Raw genomic sequence first — 24,497 nt, forward strand, 5'->3', positions numbered from 1 at the left:
GACAACTTGTATGCCTTTCCTCAATTCTCATGCAGTCAACATTGGGTCAGTGTTACATCTGAATGTCCCACAATTCTGGCTCTTGCAAAATTTTACCACCTAGCCAAGTGGAGACCCACAGTGAGACTCCTTTCAAACTGTATCAGCTGCCGATAATGATTTGTCACATGATGCAGCATATCTGTGTCCCTAGCAGTGCAGCTTATCTGTGTCCCTAGCAGTGATCTCCCAGCATCTGGTGCTGTTTGTGCCCTTATATACCCTACCAGGCTTGATAACAGCGCTAAACATGAACAACACTAACACATTCCAGTAGCCATTCTTCCTGACACAGGGAAATGTCTCTACATACCTGCCAACAGAGTGCACGTATATAGACTTTTACATGATGCTACCCACAATATCCGAGAATTTTGTAGTAAAACTCAGAAAGCCATACTTGTGTCCTGATGCCTTCCATCGAATTCAAAGTAGTCTCCTTGAGCTTGTATGCAATGGTCCCAGCGTTGTTCCTATTTTTGGAATCATTCCTGGGAGTCTGCATGGTGAAGGGTGTTGAGGATACATTGTGATTGCACTTTGATGTCTTCAGTGGAGTCAAAATGTCGCTCCTTCAACATGAATTCCATCATCAGGAATAGGCAGAAGTTGCATGGGGCTAGGGCCTGGTGAGTAGTGAGGGTAGGGTACCATTGCCGTGTTGTTTTTGGCAGGATTTCTTTCACAGGCGAAGTCTGCACAAATACATTGTCATGGTGCACCAACTAGTCTTTCTTTTTCTACAACTGTGGCCGTTGGTGCCAAACATTTTCTCCAGAACCTCACAGTAAAACTGCACCTTTACAATCTGACCAGTTAGAACAAACTCCTTTGCAGTATTCTCTGAATGTGGAAAAAAATATCAGCATTGGCTTTATGTTGCTGAGGATTTGTCAAACTTTTCTCAGCCTTGGAGAAGATGGCATTTTCCATTTTAATGACTGCTGCTTCATTACAGGGTCGTAACCATAGATGCAGTATTCATCACCTTTTATAACTCAGGATAAGAATTTTGAACACTTTCAAATTCTTTGTTGAAATTCAGTGCCTGTCTGAATCCTGAGGTTTTGTTTGGTCGATGCTGAGAAGGCGAGGTACATTTGCTGGAATTCTTCTCATTTTCAGTTTGTCAGCTAGAATTCATTGACGCGTACTGCATCTGTTGCAAACAACATGAATTGTGTGGCTTCAGTCTGCGTTAATTGTGCCATGCACTTTCATGATCACTTCCATTGCTGTGCATGTTGACGGTTGACCAGAGTGTGTGTCATCTTCCACAGATTTTCAGCCTTCCCTTTAGCACTTCAATCATTCAAATGTTAATGGTTGACTTAGTGCACTCTCACCAAATGCCTCTGTCAGCATGCGATGGGTTTCAGCTGCTGTTGTCTTCAACTTGAAACAGAATTTGATGAAAATCCACTGCTCCTTCATGTTTTTGATTTTACAATTCGCTACAGCTCTGAAATGCATCCTGACACACACATCTACAACCCACAACTGCATGCACCAAAGATGACACAGCTTTGTGCCGCAGTAGCTAAGACTGTACCTCGAGACATGTAGTGGTGGAAATGTCGTACTGCTACTGATTTTACTGGTTCATTGAAATTCTCGGATATTTTGGGTAGTACCTCATATTGACACCCAACCATGACTCCTAGGCACTTAACTTTGTTTTGTCAGGCAGTGTATTTGGGTCTAGATGGTAGGCAGTAGTAAGAGGGGAATCATATTATTGCAAACTTGTGTGAATGGAATAAAGATGAGAATGCTGGTGCTTCTCTATTAATGTTTTAAGTTCAGCTTTCCTTCTCTCCGTGTGTGTGTGTTTTTCCTGTCCATTTCTACATATAGTCCAAAGTTTTTCTGTTGTAGTCATGCAGGAAAAGTGAAGATGAAACACCACTCTGTATTCACAATAGTGAAACATTGTGAGTACTCTTCATACACTGTCACTTATTCATAGTATTTATTGTATACAAATCTACAGTTCATCTAAATAAACCACTGGCCACTTTAATTCTGATACTTCTTTTTGCAAGTCTGCACATAATGACTCGCTCATTCTGGCACCTTTAAAAATCAAATCGAATAGATGAAACAGTTGTTTTTGAGTGTTTCTTTGTTTGCCTGGAAATTTAGTTCTGTGCATCAACTGTTGCGAAATTTGTGCCAAGATGGCATTTCCTTGTATTGTTGGTAATATTGCAGAAATTACTATTTAATATCTTATTTACTTATATTATCAATGAAATATTTACTGTCACTGCACCATTATAATTCCTGTGCCATGTAGGTGACATTAATTGCAAGTTGTCACAGCTTTCTGGGAAGGTATGTCTCGTGATCACTGCATGTGACTGTACCTAGTCATGTGACCAAGTTAGTTTCCCCGTATTGTCGGGTAACCAGTTTTCATTGCTAAGTAATAGAATTGTAGTGAGGTTTGGTGATCTCATCATTACTATACATGTTTTTAGGTCACCAGTCAATTAATGGAATATTTGTAAAAAAATCAGTTATAATCTTCACAGTACATAGACCTTCTTGCTCCATACTTTCTTGTTATGACTTAAAAGGTAAGGCTACAAGATACGCATTTGAATACTAGCCTTTGCTAGACCCTGTCCTCCATGTGCGTTTCCTCTTTCCTGCTCCAACTCTTGTGCTACACACGCACCCTATCTGTCCAATGCACCTGCATAGTCCTTTCTCCTTCTCCATGAATCTTCTCTGCTTTGAACAGCGTATTTGAAACGGAGTAGAATGCCTCTGCAATGTTATTCAAGTTTGGGGAAATACCAAGGGAGGGAGGCACTGTAGGGTAGCACGTGCTGTTGTGCAAAGCCCCTGTGCCAGGGTGGTGTAGTAGTTAGCACATCTGCCTATTGAGCAGGAGCCCTGAGTTCGAATTTCAGCCATGGTACAAATTTTTATTCATTGCTGAGTCTGCATATATGCATAATAGATGTTTGAGACTTGAGAAGGTCTCTGGAACCATATTGTTTCATTTCAGAATGAAGAAAAGATTATCACAAATGGTTAAAAATCTAAGCTTTACAAAAGAAATAATGGAGAAACGGGAAATATTAACAGAAACATAATTAAGCATGGCTGTAACTATTATAATAATATGAATGGAGAAGAAAGAACCCGATCTTTGAAGCATTTTGTCTGTAATGCTTTATTATAAGAAAATAAGAAGTCAACAGTGCAGAAACAGATTCCATTTGCACACAATTTATAAAAGAAGATATTGAAGTTTTGTGCCCTTGGTTGCCTGAGACTGCAATCGTGTGTGTGAGTGTATGTGTGTGTGTTTGTTGTCTAATTTTGACGAAGGCATTACTGGCCTGGCTGAAAGCTATATTTGTGACAGTCTTTTTGTTGTGCCTATCTGTGACTCAACATCTCCGCTGTATTCTGAGCAGCAACTTTGCTTTTCACATTATTGAAGTTTTGAGTGAGACATGTCAGTGCTAAAAGTGTCCAGCCTGTAAACCCCTGGCACTGTGCTAGGGTGTTGAGCAGTGGGGCATGTGTGTAAGACTTCACTCCATATGTGTGTGTCCATGGCAGGTGCACCTGTCTGTAGTATTTGGAACATTTTCTCTAACGGTGGTTGTATATTGTATTCCACAAGTAGCTACATAGTGGCTGACAGTGTTATGACTGTTGGATGGAAGAACACACCGAAATCATTCACCAGGATGGTGAGATATGGGGGACTCATCAAAATCAAGCATCCTGATGGTGCAGGAACTTAACGAAGTCAACAAAAAACTAAGTTATGTTAAAAGTACCTTTTAACAGAAAACTAAGTTGTGTTAAAAGTAGCTTTATTTGCCAGACTATTAAATGTCTAAATGTAAAAGTTTAACTGTACAATCAAATTAGCAAAACTGAAATAAATTTTAACAAAAATATGAACTGCTTAGGACAAGAAGTTACATTTTATTGCAAATGTAATTTGGAATCAAATATGTTGGTACTTAATTACAAAAACCAAAATTTAGTTGATTGCAGCAACATCTGCCACAGATGGTAAAAAAATTTCAGGTAAACTCTGGATATATTTTGCATAGAATTTGAATCTACATTTAAAATGATGGTCTGCATTTGAAAATAAAAAGCTGAGTCTCTCTCATAGTGGGTGGTGTTGGAGTGGTGAATTTTAATACAGACATATGTCCGTAAACTTTATATCTGACACAGTTCTTTTTTCATATGATGAATATTTTTTGAAATATCTAGTTGTTACAAGATAAAACAAACACCCTGTTGTGACAAAGCAAGCTGCGATATTTTTACTTCCCCTCTTGTTTTACCATCTGCCTCCTTATATTCGATTTTTCACTTTTAACTAATTACCATTCTGCATTTTCATAAAGTAGAAAGGTTGGCCCTGAGTTTAAAGGAGATAACACCAGATCTAATGTTGTGCATAGTTTTATTTATGTAATTGATTTTCTAATTTATTTCAACTATTCCTAGCTAGTTTTGTAACTTAAATTCTACTGTTACATATAAACAAATATAAATTCTGTACTAATTATAAACATTTGGAAGACAAAATGCTAGTAATCTTAAGGTATCTATTTGGTTCTACTCGAAAACATGTTAGCAAAGCCAGCTCTTAATTAATTCCAAAGTAATTAACTTTTGTCAAAATTATTGTTTGCATAACTAAATATGTTAATTCCATGATTTAAACAAATAATTCACTTTTGTAGTAGAAGAAACTGTTAAAAAGTACCAATTTTTCGATGTATTCAGTTAATCGAATTAGTTAAGTTTTAATTGTAATTCCTGTAAATTTAACTTCGATCAATTTGTAGTTTCAGTACCTATGACTATAGTCCACGTCTGAGTTTCAGATGAGGAACCTGTTTGTTTAGAACAACAACAATGCATTACCTTAACAGTGTATTAAATGTTATGCAATTAGGCCGTGTGTTAAAACAATGACAGTGTCTGCTCCATACTTACCTTTCTGTTCTTCAAGAACTGTGAACTTTGTGGTTGGCCTTTTACTGCTCGTAGATGTTCAACAGTAAACTATTGTAGCAGTATGTGGAAGTTCGCCTGCAACCTATTAATGATGCTTATCAAAAGTAAAACAATAGTGCACTTGTCATATTACATGTGTATGTGGGGGTTGTGAAAAGTGAAAGTAAATAACAGTGAAACCCAAATGTGCATCTGTCAGCTACATCATTTACAGTAGACAGTAGTACCACTTCCTCAATCTGTATGTCAGCCAGTATGTCGACACAGAGGACAATGAACGAAGAAACAAAGTAGGTGAACTGCTACACTGTATATATCAAACTGAAGAAGATGCTGGCCAGAAGCACGATTAGAAGGCAATTTTTTATTTTTTTTTTACTGTTGCCAGTAGATGCATATAAAAGTACAAAATAATTCTAGTTTGGGATCCAAGTCACCTGCCACTCCTTTTGAATCTTATCCAGCCTACCGCTCATTCCTCCATGAGTAAGGAAATAGCAGTTCCATAAACTGGAATAATTTCTTTCTTTTGTACACATTTGTCAACAGTACTAAAAATTTTGCCTTCTAAAGTTAAGTAAAGGCCAGCAGTTCTGCGTCATAACTTTATATTTTTCTCAAGCGAATTTTCCTTTTGATATACCAAAACAGCAAATTTCTTGCTCCTTTGAGTATTGTTATTTGCCAAAACTATTTCAGTCGGTAGAACTGTTTACAACGTATTTGAGGTGTCCAAGTTGTGGACAAAAGGGAGACACTAATCCGCAAAATTTTGGCTACATTAATGCTTTATCTTAGTAGTACTTATATTTACAAAATATAACAATTCAAACAGTAGTTGTAGATGATTGTGATAACTGATTTTCTTTGCCATTTACAGATCTGGTATCAACGTAGAAATGAAACCACGACACGTTATGTGCTACAATGTGAAGTGCACAGATTTCAACCCGCCATTTTTTAAACTTGCTTTGTCTTGTGGACCTGGCTTTTATGTACGAAGTTTGGTTCATGACTTAGGACTTGGTAAGCATGTTAGTATTTGTTATACATAGTGCATCTTAATATTACCTTCTTAACTGACTCACTTGCACATATCGGACAGATGCTTACCTTTCGAAATAACTATCTGGACTTCGCATTTTGTGGGAATCAGACATTGTACCCACTTTAGTAAACACATCATCCTAAAATCATGGTTAGTGTACTGGTGCTGAAAAGTTATTGGAAGTAACTGTAAGGGTGAAGGATAACTCCTGCATTAGGTGCACCAACATTCCTCTAGTGGTGTACCATCCCATCCTCATTTTACAAGGAGATAAAGATACACAGCTGAACAGAACTTTACTATATTGATGCAGAGTCGTACATTCACTAGATGACTAGATATGTGGGATGCAGTGCATCTTTCTTACATAAAATGACTGTCAGGGCCACAAAACACTAGCATCAGCTCTTTATGCCATAGGTGACACATGAACCAATCTGCCATCATTTGTTATTTTATTTCCGGTTTAATGCAGCATGTCATCTTAACTTTACCTGTGCGTTGTGAGAGTGGCTGTATACAGTTATAGCTGTTATTTAACTGTGAATGTTCCATTATTCTTAGAAGGGACAGTGTATTTACTGTTCTGTTAAACAGAGTATCAGAATGATGACATTAATTATGTTGGTTCTTTACAAATTGATGTTGATTTGCAATAGTCTTTTCATTACTCAAATAGCATATAACTACACACAAATGTATGAAGAATCAGAAATACATGCACATGATTGAATCAACATGACCATTGTTGTTAAAACTTTCCCATTTAATTTTAATCAGTCACCTTGCAGTGCATCAAGAATACAAACAGTGTTTTGCTCTTTGGAGCTGCAACAGTATTACTTCAAATAGAATGAACAATCGAGGAAATACTGATTTTAATTGTTGTTACTCCCAATGTGGTCACAAACATACATCAGTTTATTAAGATTTAATTCTGTATTGACCCTCTTCATATCATAATGTCATTATATCTATGGAATCAAAAGTCAATTAAAATTAAATGCAGAATGTGTAGGTCTATTGTTTTTATTTTTTAAATTTTGACATCACACCATAAAATCACTAATAAATTGATGTAAATTTGCTATCAAGCACTGGGGGGTTAAAGTGTATCTCTATTTGAATATTAAATTCTTTTTCATCAGTGGTCACTAGTCAATACAACAGCAGTGTGTTTTTCAGTTTCATTGTAACCATTATTACAAGAACAGACAACAGTTTTTCCATAAGATAAAAACTTGAGTTGTTGAGGTGAGGTGATTAGTTTTTGTTCTGCAGAATAAAGAGGTTTTTACCATATGCACGTCTGGCACTGCTGCAGGCTATCATTTGCAAGAAACCTCCTTTTGATATCTTGAACCGTTTATGAAATATGATGATTGTTATGACCACATGATTCCTGATACACAAGCATGTGCTGCACCATGAATAAATAAAGGTGTTGACTTGGGGACTGATTGGCACATGCGGGCAGCGTTGATATTTTGGAAACAATTCTGTGAGGTGAGGTTATGACACCACTTGCTGGGGAAAAGGCCCGACCAGCACTGTATACAAGTGTCAAAGTAACCAGGCCAGTGCAGGGCACTGAGGTGTTGTGAGGAATCCATATATTGCAGTTACAACAATGTCTAGTTATCTGTGTATTGGGGCCAATCTGGGCTGAGGAAAGCCGATGTTGTAATTATTAAAAAGCACTGTGCACTTGTCCCCTCTAGAAGAACTGTGTCAGAGGTGTGGCCTATGCTCTCTGGGTGACATTGTCTGTTGGACTGCAAGCTGCCATCTGCACAGGTGGGGCCAGGGCGTGAACTCGCGGGTGCAGAGCCATTTGTGGCCATTGACCGAGCTGCCCTGGGCAGATGGCCAGTGCTGCTGATGCTCACTACAAGAACAGTGCTCTACATGGGGTCCACGAGTTGCGGTTGACAGAGTAGTCAACCACGTCGCGAACATGTGCTGAGGCCTCATAGCCGTGGCAAGAGTAGGAGTGCTACTTCTGCAAGTCTGGGTGACCGGACGCTGATGCTGCAGATCCCAAGGTTGGCATTGATGCTGACCCATGCAGGCATGCCACACAGCACCTTTACCAGAATCGGCAAAAGGCTGGCTTTGTACCTTCGATGCAATAAAGTCAATGACACACTTGTTGGTGTTTTGCTGCATGATTTGACATGAGTTGCCCCTCTCTCCCAGACTCTACCTCTCGGTCATTCAGACATATTACAACCCCTAAGCCTGTGGGATTTTAACAATGTAGTTTCAGAAAGTGGTTGTTTTGCTTTCCAACACAATACATTATGTTGGAAAGTGTTTGTCAATGTCCAACACTACATTTTGGTGAAAGAGTTGGTTTTGGTGAATGCTGAGCGATTCAGTGTCGCTTTATGTAAGTTTGGTGTCACCATTTCAGCACAATATGATGCAGTGATTTATTTATGTTGTTTGCTCTCCCTGTCAGAGTTGTTGCGTGAGCTGGGGTACAAGATGTTTATAGAGTTATTTTTTTGAGACCACAGGAACCTATGGAATTATCTTTGTTTAGAGGTAATAGTGAATGTGATAGTTTAGTGGCAGTGAGGTGTTCATTTTGTAATTTGACTGGGCATGAGCTGCCATGTACCAGAGCTGCAGCAGCTGTTCTGTATGTAGGCATACTGGCCATCTGTCTAGTAGTTGTACTGAGTGTAGATGGCTGGTGATTCGCTGGAGGAATTAATTTGTGTTTAAATTTTCTTTGTAGAGTTAAATGGGAGTTTGTTTTTTGTTTTCAAAAAGACAGTTGAATTAAGGTGGAAGTAGAATATGCAAAATGGTGAAAACACATGCTACTACCTAAGGCGCAGTTGCTACTTTAACTCAGCAAGTGCAGTTTGGAAGGGCATGGAACAGAGAAATTTTGAACTTAGTCATGAGTTAGAGGCTTGTAAAGAGAGTTCCAATCAGAGTCATGGAAGAGTAAGTCTGGATTGAGAGTGCCTTCTGTTCTGTGTGACCCAACAGTGGTCGAACTGATTAATCCCTTCTCGGGCAAGGCAACAGGATGTTGGAGATGCTGCAGAAATACATGGGCAGTCAGATGATGTAACCCTATATGTTTCTAAAATGTGTTTGGCGAGGACATCAAAGCATTTGTTGTCTATTAGGGCACATTGAGTAAAGCACTTAACATTCCAGGAGTGGGCCACTGGATTGTGCCAGTATTACCAAAAGCAGAACAGCGTGAGATCTTTTTGGGAGAAATTAAGTACGTTGTCAATGCAGCGCAACTAACCTGTCGAATTGTTCTCAGATAGAATCCGTATGCTTAATGCAAAGAGATATGTACAGACCCAGAATGCAATACAAAAAGACAACTCACTGAGTTGCTGTCTCGTCTTCATATGAAGATTGGAATTCACGATATCCAGTGATTTATGGTGCTATACGACAAGTTTGTTTATTTGTATAGAGGTGTATTGGGCCTGAAGATGGCACTGGAGCTATTGGTCAGGGAAACTAAGTTCAACGAACTCATGGAAATGTTGCCATCCATAGGCGAAGGTTATTCTGTTATTCTCGGGCTAGACATTCTTGACAAACATCTTGCTAAGATTGATCTCTTGCAATGCACAGTGAAACTCGGGGAGATTTTGTTTCAAATGGAGGAAACAGTTGTAATTGAGTCAATGTCACAGGGTTCACCTATCATGGGGGTAAGACCAGCAAAACTGCATATGTTTTCAATAAAGACTGATCAACAGGATAAAATACCAGCAGGTACGGGGAAGATAGTGTAGGTTTTAGTGGATACTGATTTGCGAGGGAAACATTATATGTGGTTGAACCCTTCTTAAGCAATGAAGAGTTGGGTAGTTTGCATTGTTTTATCCACAGGACTTCAGCAGAAGTGAATGACATTAATGGGGGACAGATGACTCCAGTTCATGTGGATAACCTTCAAGGGGTGGAATAATAGCCGCTCCGGAAGTCTGGGGACTTCAATAGATCGAGCCTGTACACTGACAAAGGATAGCACACAAGTTTGTAAGAAGACTATATAGCAAAACAGTTGCAAGCACTGATAGAAGAATTTATTGAATAACTACAGGATGGGATCATGGAACCAAATGATAGTCCCGTGAGTGCAAATATTGTCATCATGTCAAAGAAATCTGTGGATGGGACACGGAAATACAGATTTTGCTGTGACTGAAGGTATATAAATGCGCAAATCATTTCGGATCCTTATCCAATTCCAAACACCACGGAAACTTTGGATAATCTGGATTAGTGTCTTTACAACTATGGACCTAAGGAGCTGATCATCAAATGGAGGTGGCACCTGAAATAGGCCGAAAGCAGCGTTTAGCATCCCAGCAGGACATTTTCTTTACAAACGCATGCCATTTGGGCTAAAGAACATACCAACAACTTTTCAGAGATTGTTATGTAGGGTACTGAGGGGATTAAATCCAAAAATTTGTTTAATCTATCTCAGTGACATAATTGTGTATTAAAAGAATTCACCAGATCATGTGAGGTGTTTGGAGTGTGTCTTTAGTAGAATATGATTGGAACATTTGACATTAAGTGGGGATAGGTGCCATTTTGCGCAATGTCAGGTAAATCTGGGGCATGTGAGTAGTGAATGTGGCGTACAGACTGATTCTCATCTTAGAGACACAGTTCAAAATTATCCGATAGCACAAACAACTAAGCAGGTACAGTCCTTCATTGGCCTCTGCAATTATTACAGATGGTTAGTGAAGAAGTTTGCAAAAATAGCTGGAGCCTTGAACAAACTAATGAAGAAGGAGACAAAATTACAGTGGTTGCAGGAATGTCAGGAGGCATTTGAAAAATTGAAAGAAATATTAGTTTCAGACCCAATATTGATTTTTCCAGATTTTTAAGAAAGAGTGTATTCTTTCATGTGATGCTTCAAATGAGGCTGTCTGTTGTGTTTTGGGACAGATGGTAGATGGTCAGGAACATACGGTGGCTTATGCTTCAAAGCAGTTAAACAAGACAGAGCATAACTGTTCAACAATGGGAAAGAGATGTTGGAAGTAATATATGGTATACATATTTTTGGAGCTATCTGTGTGGTAGGAAGTTTAAGGTCATGATAGACCATGTCTTGTTGAAATGGTTGCTTTGTTTGAAAGGTCCATCTCATATATTAACTCGATGGACACTTAAGAAATGTGAATTAGAGTAAGAGGTAATCCATAAGCCAGGGAGATCGTATGGAAAAGCAGATTTGTAAGGAGTGCCAGGCAGTTAAGTCACAGCCCCAATTTATTATGCAAGAGGGTTTGTTGTGTAGAATGATGAGGTGTGAACCATTTGTGGTGGTTTCAGAGGGTTTTCAGAAGGAAGCTTTGCAGCAAGCTCATGACCATATGATGTCAGGTCACAGTGGGCAATGTGCAATGGACGGATGTGAAAGTAGAACAATTTTGGAGGGGGAACAGGAAGTGTGACGTGGAGCAGTATAATAAGGACTGTGTGCCATGCGTGCAGGTGGCCGACATTATGCACAAAAGTGCCATTGCAAAGATTACCAGAGGCATCCCATCCATTTTCTGTGTTAGGATAGCATGTCCTCGGACCATTTAATAAAACACCTGCAGGAAACAGGTACATTCTCATGACCATAGATCATTTTTCTTGATTTTTGGCAATTGTGCCAGTGCAGGACCAATGGGCAAGTTCTGTAGCTCAGGCATTAGTAAACAACTGGATATTAAAGTTTAGGATGCCTGCGACCATAATTATGGACCAAGGCTATGAATTTTATGCTGCATGTTGTGTATATGAAAGTTACTGACAAGTCAATTTCATCTGCAGACCAATGGAAGAATAGAATGCTTACACAAGACAACTGCAAAGATGTTGAGCTATTACATAGGTTCCAGGCACAATGACTGGGATGCCTATTTACCTTATGTACAACGTGCCTATAATTCGAAGGTTCATACTGCAATGGGCTCGTTGCCATTTGAGGTGGTGTATGGCAGGAAAATGTCATCTCCCTTTGATGTTTTGATTCCTAAAGTAGGTGCATATGGTGAGTCAGTGAGAAAGTTTGCCAGAAGAATTAGAGAAGTTTGGAGGAATGTGCAAAAGGTGAACACGAAGCCACTAGAATGCCACAAACAACTGAAGAAATGCATTGGTAAATTGCTCTAATACCATGTGGGGCAGTGGGTAATGGTCACTAGTCCCCATACATCAAAGAGGAAAAATGAAAAAAAATTTAACAAAATACTAGGGACCATACGAGTCATGGAAATGACCACACTGGTCAACATGAAGACACAGTTCCCCACAAGAATGTGCATTATACACACCAGTTGCATAAAACCATTTAAAGAATTGGTAGAGAGGATACCATGTCAGCAACCAACCAGGAGAGGAAAGTTATAAAGGGTAAAAGAATGAACTTGGAATTGGTGAGCATCTTAAGATGCATGATGTGCCTTATAGGTAAAGGTCGTGTAAGTAAGTTGCGTAATTGTGTGTGTGTGTGTGTGTGTGTGTGTGTGTGTGTGTGTGTGTGTGTGTGTGTAGAGTATCAGGGAGTGTGTATTTTTATTGCCATTGGGATATTTGTTGTTTTTTTCTCTGGAGTTGTTAGTTTTTCATGTTATTATTAATGATATTGCTTTTTTTGTGAATTGTGTGTAAAGGGGAAGGTTGTGATCGATCCGAGTGACCAAGTATGGACTGATAAGTGGACTCATGAGGAGAGTTTGTTTTTGGGGAAAGTAAATGGAATGAGTTGTGGGAAGGAGCTTCAGCCAGTCTGAACATACTTTCAGAGGGTGGGTACACATTGTTATACTTCGTATTCACACTGGAAAATGTATGGTTCAATTGCTGCTAAGAAGGCAGACCAGTAGAGTTAAAAAAAAAAAAAAAAAAACTCGAGTTTTGGGAAAAGCGGTATGATCATTAATGGCATAACTTGTGAGGTAGTCGGGATGGATTTTGTCTTCCAGCTATGCTTACAGGTCCAACTGTTATGACATTGGCCAGAAAGATCTCTGATGGTATCACCTATTCAAAATTTAATATATTTAAATGACACATTCAACCCAGAGCATTTGCAGTCCTTAGACTGATTAATAGAGTCCCAGCAATGGGAAAATTCGAAGGTACATGTGTGGCAGCATGTACATCATTTCTGGGAAGAACAGGGTGAGTGCATTGACCATTGTGGTGTGTTTCTAGCAACCTTTTGTGTTCTCTACTTCTGGGAAAGATGCAAGAGAGCACATGTTGTGGACGTGCCGACTCACCAATTTCAAGTAGAATGATTGACTGATATTGGTCGGGGAAACAGTTAGTTCTAAGGTTTTAATTAGTGTATAAGGGTATGATAAGGGATACATGATAGACGTAAAGTGTGAGTGTAAGTCCTGTATTGTAAATTCACAACCTTGTCCTCAATTTTTAAATTAATAGAGTTAAGATAGTTGAGTGAAAGCATGATTTTAAAGATTTGGGACAAGTCTTGTCGGATGCAGGAGATATGCTGGACCACAAATAAGTACAGGTATGGATTTGGAGAATCTTGTGAATTTCATACAGCTGTGGTTCAAAGATAGCAGTAAGAGACCGATTGGCACGTCAATGGCAGGCATGGTCAGTGTTGATATTTCCCAAATGATTCTGTGTGGCTCCTCTGTGAACTGCAATGCACCATGTATACCCCAAACATACCAAGTAAGGTGATGAGCAGTATTTGCAGGCAGTTTTAATCTCCTATTCCAATTACGTCTTTTATAGTCTGAGATCAGAAAGAGAGAAAAGCAACAGTAACTACACCATTATGTACTCTTTGTTACCAGTAAATAGAGCCAAAGACACGCAGATTGCTAAAAACCATAGTGAGTTCAAGATAAAATTGGTCCCATACATGCATATTCAGTCATTGAAAGACACAAGTATTTCAGATAACTTTTAAAACATATGTCAAAAAAGCTAAAACTGCATTTCTACGCATTTTTGTGTTTGTGAAATTACCTTCGGACTAATTTTATACAGAACTCTAATACTGATTGTCTCAGTACTCTGGTGTATCTTTTCCTTGAGTTGATTTGCCATTTGAGGGTTTGCTTTCATACATATTTCCCTGTAAATATCTCCATATATAAGGCCTGGTGAAACATGGCTCATTTTCACCCCACCAGCTCCCCTCATGAAGAGCTGTTATGCTTCATCACAGCCATAACTACACCAATTGCAGATATTAATTGTTCTGGATCATGAGCCCTATGTACTCCCTATACACAAATGTAAATTCAGATTATTTACATGATTTTTAAAATCTGTCAGAAATTATTATGCTGATTAAAAAATGAATCCATATAGCGGAGATGCTGAATCACAGATAGGCACAACAGAAACACTTTCACACTTAAAGCTTTCAGCCAATAGCCTTCGTCAACAATAGACACACACCCGTTTACGCAAACCACAACTCATACACGTGTGTGTGTGTGTGTGTGTGTGTGTGTGTGTGTGTGTGTGTGTGTGTGTGTGTCTGCACGTGCGTGTGTGCGTGCGTGCGTGCGTCTATTGTTGATGAAGGCCATTGGCTGAAAGCTTTAAGTGTGAAAGTCTTTTTGTTGTGCTTCTCTGCAACTCAGCATCTCTGGTATATGGTGAGTAGCTTTCAGCCTCGTGATATTGTTACTCTGTTTAAAAACTGGTAAATTTCTATGTACAAGAAAAGAAAAATGAGATAAACATGTTTGAAACTTCCTGGCAGATTAAAACTGTGTGCCCGACCGAGACTCGAACTCGGGACCTTTGCCTTTCGCGGGCAAGTGCTCTACCAACTGGCAGAAGTAAAGCTGTGAGTACCGGACGTGAGTCGTGCTTCGGTAGCTCAGTTGGTAGAGCACTTGCCCGCGAAAGGCAAAGGTCCCGAGTTCGAGTCTCGGTCGGGCACACAGTTTTAATCTGCCAGGAAGTTTCATATCAGCGCACACTCCGCTGCAGAGTGAAATTCTCATTCCGATAAACATGTTTCCTGTACTCAGACAATGAATTTTGGAATAAGGAAGTGTAAGTCCATATTCTGTGTGTTTTTGTATCAAAAATTGCGCTCATTTATGATGAAATAGTGTGATCAATTTCCTCAGTTTATTATATTCATAATTTTTGTAACACATTTCATGACACACACCATTTTAACACTTTTCCCCACCAATACTTCCTTTGTAAAGGCATTAAAAATTACCAAACTTGTTACTCTGAGTAACAGAACTAAAGCAAGTAATTCTTTCACCACGGAAAGGGTCATCAGTTTACAGCATAGCCTCCAGAAAAAAAGAGTATAAATTAAATTGTTAATACTCAGCAATGGAAGCACTATATGCACTCTCAGAATAGTAATTTGTAGTATCTTTGTCATTTAGTTAAAAAAAAGGAATGAACCTTTGTTGTTTCATTGTCTTCTTGGTTCTGATGTTATAGCTGATGGAAACTCATTGTTCATGGCCTGTAACTAATACAATTATCTGTAGTAATACTAGTAATATTTTGAATTTATATGAAACTACTGCTTATAAAAATTGTGTTTTCGTCGGTAGTGAGTACCTTTCCTGCCCATGATTCAGTTACGTAATAATTAAATGTTGCCCTGGCCCTTTTGTATAGGCTCATTGTTGTAGTGATGCCATTAATGATAAAAATGATATGCTATTTTAATAGTCATTTAATGCTAAAAGTATTAAAAAGAATAATCTCAGTAAGTACAAAACGGTATCTTGTAATATTTTCCAATTCCTTTTTAGCCAGTATTATTACGAGTAATTTCTATAAATCTGTATGCTGCTATTGCACATAGGCAGCTGTCCTGGAGCATCAAGCCTGACAGAAAAAAAATTAAGCATAGTTTTCAGTTGGCTTATCACATAATATTAGTTTTCTTTAATCCATTGTGAATAAGATGGATGTCTTCACGGTCGAATACGTATGATATTTCTTGTAAGAGCACCCGAAGAAAATTTAGCCGTGGCTGTTAGCAAACATGAAAGAGAATTTTTAACGCGATAAATTTTTATGGAAGCAAATATTAAAATGTGAATGAGATCTGTCCTATAAGTGCCCTCGACCAACAGTTTACAACCAAAATTGTGTTCTTTTTTTAAGCTATGGTCCTTATCAAGAATTTGACTTTTTACTGTGTTATACTAGAAAGCAGCTGTCTTTAAATGTTCAGTGACAGTGTTGCAACCAAATGCTTTTGCGATATCTGTTTACACATCCGTTCAAAAGTATGCTTCCACTGAAGAATTTTTGCTGGTTTGCAGTTACACACCTTTTCTAAGAGTTAATGGCACAGGTAACTTTTGTATTTCCATTTTTAACTTGTTCACTAGACCGCATCATTTTCACGAGAGTAGCATTTCATGGGGCAAAGAGAAGTTTCACTGAGATTACTACCTTTGTTTTGACATAATCATTTTTTAAATATTAAACATTTGGGCTTCATTGAAAGACACTTAATCGTCCTCATTGAAAACATGGTTTTCAGTATTTTTCTTTTGAACATTCTCAAGAACCATAACTGAAATATTACCACAATGATAACTAGAATAATAGCTGTAGTAAGAACCAAATTAACAACGTGAGTGAGAGCATAATATTGTAGAGAGTAACTCCGAATAAGCTGTTGACAGCAAGCAATGCCTGTTCAACAGTGAGTGAAGGCATGAGAGCCTATGCTTTGAGGAAACAGTCAAAGAAACACTGCCCTCTCAACTGCTGATAACAGCTGATTGTATGCTGTCATCTGCCCATGATGTCACCATGCAAGTTGGAGGGAAAAGCACTTGCTGGAGGGGAATGCCTTATAAGCCACACTTTGCCACACCTACCATAGATAAAGGTCACAGACAGACAAGCGTAGCGAACAAGATATCCACAAACGTCTGCTTACTGTGCATTCTTCTTATGAATAAGAGACAGCAATTGAGGAGATGTGTGGCACGTAGCTCCATTTTTCTGGAAAAAAGCTGAACTGCATTCTGTATTCCTTTAACTGAGAGTACAAGTTTATGAAAATTTGAAGATATACATCTATATTGATAGGGGTTTTAAAGATGATCAAGCAGATAATTGAGCTACCAGAACCCACACACTCAAACTCCTTTTTATTTGAGTCACAATGTGGGAATTTTTGGTGAACCAGTAGAAATCAATTGGCTGTTTCCAAGGCCATAAAGGTGGAAACAAGTTTCGTTACTCATAAAGTAAGTGGCTGTGGCAATTGTTATGAGATTATCATTCATTGGCCTTGATGCAAGAGATGAATTTAGGAAACACCCCCCCCCCCCCCCCCCCCCCCCCCCCCGCACACACACACACACACACACACACACACACATACACACACACACACACACACACACACACACACACTTATAAGCATCAACAGTAACAACTGCAGCTGTGACAATCACACCCTACCACTCAACCAAGCAAGCTGGTAACTAAAATATCTTATTTATTGGTCGCAAACCAGGGCTACTTTTATCTTGGACTGACTCTACAAGCTCATCTTATACTATTGTGTCTTCTTCTGTTCAGATGACTTAAGCACATTTCCACTTGTTAATTTCAGCCCTGAAGAGCTACGCATATGTAACTGAATTACGGAGAATACAGCATGGACCATTTACGGAGGATGACATGCTTGAACCTGAGAAGTGGACTATAGAAGATATCGTGTGTGCTATTCAACAAGCATCTGAGAAGTATGCAGAATTCTTACAGAATTTAAAAAATGGAGCAATGGCCAGTTAAGAGAGAAATTCATAAAATGCTTTGATGTAAGGGAGAGGACATAACTCCAAGGTGTGAAGGAAGAGAGTTCCACTGACACTGTAAATAAAAATAATTTTATCTTATATTTCCATCAGTATTAACAGAAAATCCAATGGAATCTTCAATTTAATTACAAACGGTAAGTATATGAATAAGCTCTTGCAAAAAACATTAGTGATAACAGAAGTAAAAATCTTTGATTTATAACACAGAAACAGAACCACTATGGTGAAAAAATTATGCATATAAACAGATGGTGAGAAAGTACAAGATAAACACGTGGTCACAGAATATACTGACAAAAAGTAAAACACCTGAAAGGAATTGTTAACTATCTATGTGATTTTGTACATGTAAATACTGGTGATGGATATGTTAATTATTAGAGTTTCAATCATCTGTCATTATTAAAATGACATGATATATAAAGGGATGCATTTTGTGAAGAAGTCTGGAGAATGCCACATGCTCATTTGGCATAACGTTACCAAAACTTAATGGATTTTGAAAGATTCTACACATGGCAGATCTCCATGCAAATGTGACAGGAGTCTGATGTCAGAATCACTAGAAATGTAAGACTAATCGCACATGTGAAGATTTCAGTCAGCAGAGTGACCACCCAAAGCTCATTGCACATATGCACCAGAACTGACATTATTTCACAACATACTGTGCCATTGGTTAGAGACATGTTAATATTAGCCTATACTTGGAAAAGTGACTCAGTGGCCTAAAAACAGAATCACTACCCTGGATGTAGGCTTCTAATAACATCACAAACAGATGGCAACATTTGGAATAGTGTTTTACTTGAGAAGGATGAAATTATGACTAATGGAACTGAACTATTTTCATGAATACTTTGGAGGACCACCATCTGTATATATGGCGGTATGTTCTCCTAATGATGACACAGGCATCCTATCCCCTTATGTGCTACACCTCATGGTAATTTCTATGTCCATCAACTTTCAAATGGACAATGCTTGCCCTATCTATGAACTGTGTACATGATATTCAGGTAGCCCATTCCCCAACAAGATCCCGTCATCATCTGCCCTCAGTAGAATGTGAGACCAGCTTAGATATTAACTATGGCCCTACATCTGTATCCAGATACGGAGGATCATTTATGACAGTTGTGGGCCAACTTACCTCAGGAGAGGATACAGCAGCTCTACAAAAAGGGAACCAAAAAGTAACAACAATTCCTTTCATGTTGGCAGATGGGATATCACAGGTTTCACAAAGCATCTGTGCATTTTGTTTTAAGGCCTAGAGTAAACATGTGGCTTCAAAATATGTTCCTCATGTACTTTCCAATGAATAGAGAGCCATCTGTACTGTGAGAGTCAGGAATTTAAAGAAGTCACAAACTGATTCCAAATTTTTATCAGAAATCATTAAAGGTGACAAAATATGGTGTTATGGGTATGACCGAGAAACCAAGCAACAACTGAGCCGATATAAAACTGTTTTAACAGCATGGCTGAAGAAAGCAAATCGAATGAAAAACAGTATGAAAACATTTTTTTTTTCCAACATAGAGAAGATAGTCCACTAAAAATTTGTTCCCAAAGGTAACACAGTTAATCATCTTCAAGTGCTACAATAATTGCAAGAGCTGTTAGAGAAAAGGCATGCAGGACTGTAGTGGCCAAAAGGTTTAATCTTCCACTGTGACAAAGCTCTCAGAAACACAGCACGATGTGTCAGGCTGTGTTGAGGCAAAAACAAAATGAAAATGGCAATGGAAATGGCTCTGCACCCACGTTATTCACCAGATTTGTACACCAGTAAGTTCTTGTTCTTTATAATGAAAAGGGACCTCAAAGAAAATAATTTTTGAGCACAGAAAACAATATATCTGGATGAACCATGCAGCATAATTACAAATGACTTACAAAAAACTGTTTCCTATAGAGATAAAACATTGGTACACACATATTAGGGTCAAAGGATACTGTTCTGAACAAGCTGCAATTTTACAACAAACAAAACTCTGTGTGAAATCTTCTCAGTGCACTTGTTGCATTAATTCTTCAAGAAAATTTGGAAGTTTAACAATGTTATCATTGTCTGTGTCACAAAAACAACTGACTGTCAAGGAAGTAAAGGATTTCACAGATTTGACTGCAGATGTGCCCACTGCATCCAGAGGTTACATTGGCACCAACAGTGAAATATTACTTGAAGCATATTTCTTTCCATTATGAGGTATTATATGGGATGTGCGTACCAATCACATTTAATACAACCAATCCATCATGAAAGACTTTATGGTCATATACAAAATGTTTGATAGAATAATTCTTATTACCTTTGGGTCGCCAATAGTATGACATCCTTCTGAATGAAACCTGTCTTTAAATTTTGCCAGAAGGAACGGCAACATCCTAAAAACGTGTTTCACTTGATTATATAACCTATAACCTTTCTGCATTTACAAATGTCATTTCATTTCCTTCTCAGCTTCTACGTATGCAGTATCTTGTCAGTCATTGTATAGTTTTCACATGCTTACACACATTTGAAAATTCAATAATCATCTTGTTAAGTTTACGAGTCTATTTCTGACAGTGAAATCTGCAAGTTTGTGTTTTTCCGTATGCCTCATCAAATTTGAAAGTAGGCAGACTTTTTTGTACTGTATTTCATTATGGATAAGAGGTTTTTTTTTAACTCAGCTTCAAGATGAGTAACTGATGCTCTGTAGGTTTCATTTTCTGCCTCATGCTACTTCCACTGATCTGTCAAGTATTTCTCCTTCACTTGTGGCAAGGATTTGTGTATGTGACCATCAAGTTGCATCATGGGATTGTAAAGTCATTTCTAAGATCACAGGAAGGCAAGTAGAGCTAGTCAAAATGTCTGTCAGTCCCATTCGCTTCTTGCCATAGCTGTGGCTCTTTACCACCAGCTCAGACGTGTTGAGTGGGGATGGCTGACGTAACATCGCTTAAGTGAGTTGGTGTTGACAACTGTTGAATTGGCACAAAATGGCAAGTTCCCAAGGTAGCTGATATTCCTGCTTTTACATCAGGTAGCAGCTTTTATTAGTTGTTGTTGCGCTAGTTTCCAGATGTTCAGAGTATTTACTTGAACATAAGCAATAGTGAAGCTACGTCTATAAGCGGGAATGCTTACATTATAGGCAATCACGAAAGAAACTTTTTTCAGTAAACTAGCTGTTGGACTGTACATTCTACTGAATAGTCTGGGAGTAAGAGAAACTGGTTGTAGTTGGGTAAAATTTAAGGTGAGCAGTTCTATGACTACTATACACCTATAAAATATACCTTACAAATTATGGACATTATAATATTGTATTAGTTGATTGATTTCTTCATTTTATTATTTTTGAGCATTATTGCTTTTGGACCAAAAGCTAATTATATTGAAATTGTTTTCATTAAATATATGAGTACATTAATCTTATTTATTATGGTGTTTTCGTGTAGTTGTGGAAAAGGACACTCATCTTTTCAGTGCCAAAATGAAGATTGTGGCACATGTTAAGGCTAACACTTATTAAATGTTGTATCTTTGAGTGTTGATAAACTGGCAATTAGAGACAAATATGTTTTCATGTGTGCAAGTGTTCTCCTCCCTTTTAATATGATAACTGGAGAATTCATTACCTTAGCTCAAAAACTCATAAATATAGGAGCAAAATATGGACAGGTCACTGCCCAAGAAGTTCTGCCTTCTTCCAGGACTGTAGCAAGACACATCGAATATATGGCTGAGCAGATCAGGAGTGAGCTTATACCTGAAGTGAAAGAGGAATATCTAAACACGAATGTGCAATGATGTGACCTCTCAATTGATAGCTACCGGTAAGAATTGTTATGTCATCCTGCATCAATGAGCCAATGGACACATGGAGAGGGGGGAAAAATTATATTCTGCTAACTATAAGGTTCCCCCACGTGATGAAAACTAGCAAAAATATTACAGCAGTGTATGAACAGATGGCAGAACTGTCTTGTCACTGTCCCAGAACTAGCAAAGGCTACTTTTGTTATGGATCAGGAGGCTGACATTAAGAAAGCTGTAGAAGCACATAAACATCTCCCATGTGTGGCACTATATCAATAGAGCAATGCAGCACACTTTCAACAAAGTATTTTTAACCGATGAAATTCCTGGTATATATGAATCCATCCTAGCTGTTCATAAATTGGTAGGGCATACGAGTTGGTCTGGCTTAGTCAGTAGATTAGAGGAAACATTGGGCCAGGACATTGGAAGTAGGTACAACAGTGTGTATATAACACTAGACTAATTTGCATAAAGACCAAATAGAGATCATTATGCATGGATCTAAAAAATACAAGGTGATAAATTCTTATTAGAGGTAACTATGGAAAGGGGGAGTTTCTGCAGTTTTTCAAGAAAGCCATGGACAATTTGGAATGTGAAAGGAGTCATTGCTACCATTTGTTGTGGCATGGATTCTTAAAGTGTTATGTCATTGCTGAACTTAAATAGACAGTGTGAATATGAGGAGACTAAAGGAAAGGGCAACACTGTTTTAGAAAGAGAAAGTTTTAACTGAGCTTCATGATCTTCAGTACCTTCCTGCAACCATCTTTCAAGGAATTGCTAGTACAACCTAAAGAGAACAGAGAAAAATTTTATCAAGATGTCTGGCAAATGTTAAACAACATATATGACAAGAGTGAATTAAGATTTAATGTCTTCTCCACAAGAAAATCCCAAAACTGGCAATCATCTATCTTAAAATCAAGAAATGAACTCGAGAAATATACAAACATGGAGAGTCTGCACAATAAGCTGACCAAGCTTTTCATATTGGAAGACAAATGCTGGTACACTTCCTAAACTCAAAACTCAGCAAAGAGGTCCTCTGTATACCTGCAAGTAGTGCTTCAAAAAGGAATTTTTGCAAGGCAGGGATGCTAGTGTCTCGGAAAAGGAGCTGTATAGATTCTGATAGGGTAAATGATATTTTGATTGTTCATAACAACAATACATCCAAGGGAAGCTAAATTTCAGCAGAAGAAGTGAAAGCAGCTGACAAGAACTGTGTTTATGATATGGTACATGTTACGGACTTGATCTAGTACGTTGCTGAGGAATAAAAAGACATGCCTACAGGTTTATTAAGGAGATATTCCATTCTGTAGTGCATATTAAACAAAATAAACTGATATTTAAACTAACATTTGTGATAAATGTTTCATAATATTTTGTACATTTTTGCTGTAGATTGGGTAATTTTCTATTTCCAGTTATAACAATTCAGTATTGTTCTGTAAAATCTTTTATTTTGAGTTTGTAAAATGACTTATCATTTTGTGTGTAGAAGGGAATTTCTGTAGTGAATAACTTGAAACTGGTGAAACAAATCAATTCTTCCTGCAAGATCAGCGATGGGCTGCCATCATTGCAACTCCAATAAAATGGACGTAATACTTCAATATGTTTAGTTTTGATACACCAGTTGGGTTCCATTGCTATCCTGGCTACTACTGTATGTGTTTCCATGCGCATTCGGTGGAAATGTAGGTTATTATGAGACCGACACTTTAGTGTTACTTCAAATGATGTACCTCTTACATGTTAGGCAACATACTGATATTTACCTTTTAGAGCTGATGTCCTTCAAACGGTAGAGCAGATTTTAATCATATATCTCAATTAAACCAGCCTTCAAATTAAAACAGATAAAGAAAGAAAGAAAGCTGTGTTCAGATTGGTCCAATTGTTTCGGAGCTAAGATGTCACAGATAGGCTTACACAGAGATAAAGGCATCCAACTTATACCACCCCTTGTTTTATGTTGGGGGTTAAAAAGCTACTAAGTTCATCTGATTATACAGGTGCTACTCAATTCACCATTACCTGTAACAAATAAAACAGCACCTCTCTCCAGTGCCTATGAACATGTTTCATTAGGCCATAGCCTCTGTCTTCAAACTTGTTCCCTTATCGCCCCTGTTTTAAAAGCAAAAATCCAATCCACATTTGAATAAACAGTCTCGAAAAACAGAGGTATCACCTCAAATATTTTCACATTATTTGAGAGCTGTCTTGGATGCTAACACTGTTCATTATAAAGGAAACAAACATTTATCAGTTCATCGCAAATGAAAAAATAATGAAATAACGCTGCAGCTAAATAGATAAGAAGAATCACTCAAAAAAAGTAAGGGAAGAACAAACCTGAATATAATATTTATTTGCTTGTTTTTATGGATTTTTATTTACCATTGATTGCAAATGTCATTACATATGATTTTATACTACTAGGCCTGAAGAATCTACAAAAAGGTGGGAATTTAAGAAGATGGGACCTGGATAAAGTGAAAGAACCAGAGGTTGTACAGAGTTTCAGGGAGAGCATAAGGGAACCATTGACAAGAATGGGGGGAAGAAATACAGTAGAAGAAGAATGGGTAGCTTTGAGGGATGAAGTAGTGAAGGCAGTAGAGGATCAAGTAGGTAAAAAGTTGAGGGCTAGTAGAAATCCTTGGGTAACAGAAGAAATATTGAATTTAATTGATGAAAGGAGAAAATATAAATATGCAGCAAA

General features: G+C 38.0%; 1 protein-coding gene across 5 annotated transcripts in view; it reads left to right on the top strand.

Annotated features, from left to right (window-relative positions):
- The window catches only part of LOC126354077 (pseudouridylate synthase TRUB1-like), a 117,634-nt gene that overhangs the window by 35,771 nt on the left and 57,366 nt on the right, over positions 1-24,497 (top strand). For 4 of the 5 annotated variants that reach the window (XM_050003457.1, XM_050003456.1, XM_050003455.1 and 1 more), the window contains 2 exons: positions 5,933-6,078; positions 17,730-18,015. In XM_050003457.1, coding sequence (XP_049859414.1) covers positions 5,933-6,078; positions 17,730-17,911 — 328 coding nt within the window. In that variant the 3' untranslated portion in view covers positions 17,912-18,015. Of the gene's footprint in view, positions 1-5,932; positions 6,079-17,729; positions 18,016-24,497 lie in introns of those variants that run through there. The other variant, XR_007565263.1, reaches the window with a different exon arrangement.

Source organism: Schistocerca gregaria, chromosome 3 (genome assembly GCF_023897955.1).
Source record: "Schistocerca gregaria isolate iqSchGreg1 chromosome 3, iqSchGreg1.2, whole genome shotgun sequence".
In the NCBI taxonomy this organism is placed as follows: domain Eukaryota; kingdom Metazoa; phylum Arthropoda; class Insecta; order Orthoptera; family Acrididae; genus Schistocerca; species Schistocerca gregaria.